Raw genomic sequence first — 1,837 nt, forward strand, 5'->3', positions numbered from 1 at the left:
ATTTATATAAGAGGAGTTTATCGGAAGCAGCCATATGATTTCTTCTGCCAGGAAGTGGGAGCTTAGTTGCAAGCGTGATATTAATTTGAAACCTTTAAGATTTATATCTATTTTATTTACATTAGAAGCTTCATCATTTTGCCACATAGCATTTTACAATATATTGAAAAAAATTAAAATCGAAAAAGTAGCACAAAAATTGATGGAGTAGGAAAAATTTCGTAAAAACGCAAATCTGGCAAAGCATCTTTGAAAGCTAACATATCTTCAAACATTTGGCAACGAAGAGCGTTTGTGACGTCATTCAATCGTTGTTGCAGTTGCGAATGTTCAATTGTCTGTTGTGTTTTGTAATATAGATTACCTTTCAGGTGCATTAAAAGTTATCAAAAAGAAGTTATTCATATCACTTTTGGGGGCATTATTTACATAAGCCTATTAATATTCTTGGAAGACTTGGTATTTGCTTTCGAAAATCAAGAAAATAAATTTATTGCCAAATTGACCGACCGGTTTTGTTAAGAACTGTTAAAAAATATTTATCCACAATGTCTGGGAATAAGGACGTCAGCGATGGTGCTGGCCAAACAGCTGAAGAAGCAGCTTCAGAAACTCAGATGAAAGAAGCAGAAAAGAGTGAGGAAGCAAAATTAAGGGCCAAATACCCCCAAGTTCTTCGGCCAGGTGGTTCTGTTTTCTTACAGAAACGATTGCAGAAGGGTCAAAAATACTTTGATTCTGGTGATTATAATATGGCTAAAGCCAAGGGTCAAAAAGTACGACCTGCTTTGCCAGTTGTGACCCAGCTACCTACTGGTGATGCTATACCGACACCTGAAGATTTGCCAACTCGTAAGACTTCAATAGTTCAAAGCAAATTAGCTACGGAACTATCATAAACTGACTAAATGTGGCTAACTTCGTTTCACACTTCTTTCTGAAGTTTTGGAACTTTCTCGAAATTGTAATATCAGAGTTTGCTTTGAAATTTTCGAATTCACCAATGTCATTTAAGAATCATAACTATCTAATGATGCTTTGAAGATCTGCTTGAAGAAAAACTGTTACGAGAAAGTTAAATAAAAATACCATGTAAAATTGATCCTGAAATTTATACGCACTGGAAGTGAAATTAAGGTGTAAAAGCTGAGTGTTGATTAGTTTCATTTTTCTGGAACACTTTTATTTTATTAAAATTTAGTTATATACAAATCTCTTCAAATCTTTTTATTTATGTGTTACTTTGATTTTACTAAAATTTGTATTAAGATATGACTATCCAGATATCAACAAATTACTGTTCTGATTGGTATTTATGGTACTCATTTCAGTGGTGTTAATCTCTTGATACTTTCATCACTAATGAAATATCTTTTAAGATGGATTGCTTTGAAAAAAAGATTAAATATGATGCATTTGTCTTACTAGGAGCATATTTATACTGTTGATAAATACAAAAGAGAGCAATCAAATTGTAAATTATTTGTTCAGATAAATTTTAAATTCTATTGATTGCCGATATAAATAATTTGAATACGAACAGAATACCTATTTAATAATTTAATTTTTATGTCTCTATTACAGTTTTGCTTAGAACTACAAAACTTGACATCTGAATTTTTTTACTTTTTACTACATCTTAACAGCATTGCCATAAGGAGCTGCATAATGAAATGTGTGATCAAATGTAGTTCCTCCTTTACATTTATACTTAGCCTTTTATTGTTTTAGTAAATTTATCAAGAAGCGTTTGTTTTATCCCATTTTATTTATAACATACCTAATTGATTACATAGAAGTTTTTAAATACGCAGTCTGAAAATAAGAAAAGTGTAAA

The 1,837-nt window shown here is 31.1% G+C and overlaps 1 protein-coding gene across 1 annotated transcript; it reads left to right on the forward strand.

Moving 5' to 3' along the window:
- The first annotated feature begins 291 nt into the window (after window positions 1–291).
- On the forward strand, window positions 292–1,212 carry endos (endosulfine alpha). The gene has a single exon (XM_035349299.2). It carries the CDS (start codon window positions 549–551, stop codon window positions 897–899), a length of 351 nt encoding a protein of 116 aa, XP_035205190.1. The 5' UTR covers window positions 292–548; the 3' UTR covers window positions 900–1,212.
- The last annotated feature ends 625 nt before the right edge of the window (window positions 1,213–1,837 follow it).

The sequence above is a fragment of the Stegodyphus dumicola genome, chromosome 4 (genome assembly GCF_044657685.1).
Source record: "Stegodyphus dumicola isolate Sdum_Otavi_A_Nest chromosome 4, ASM4465768v1".
Classification (NCBI taxonomy): domain Eukaryota; kingdom Metazoa; phylum Arthropoda; class Arachnida; order Araneae; family Eresidae; genus Stegodyphus; species Stegodyphus dumicola.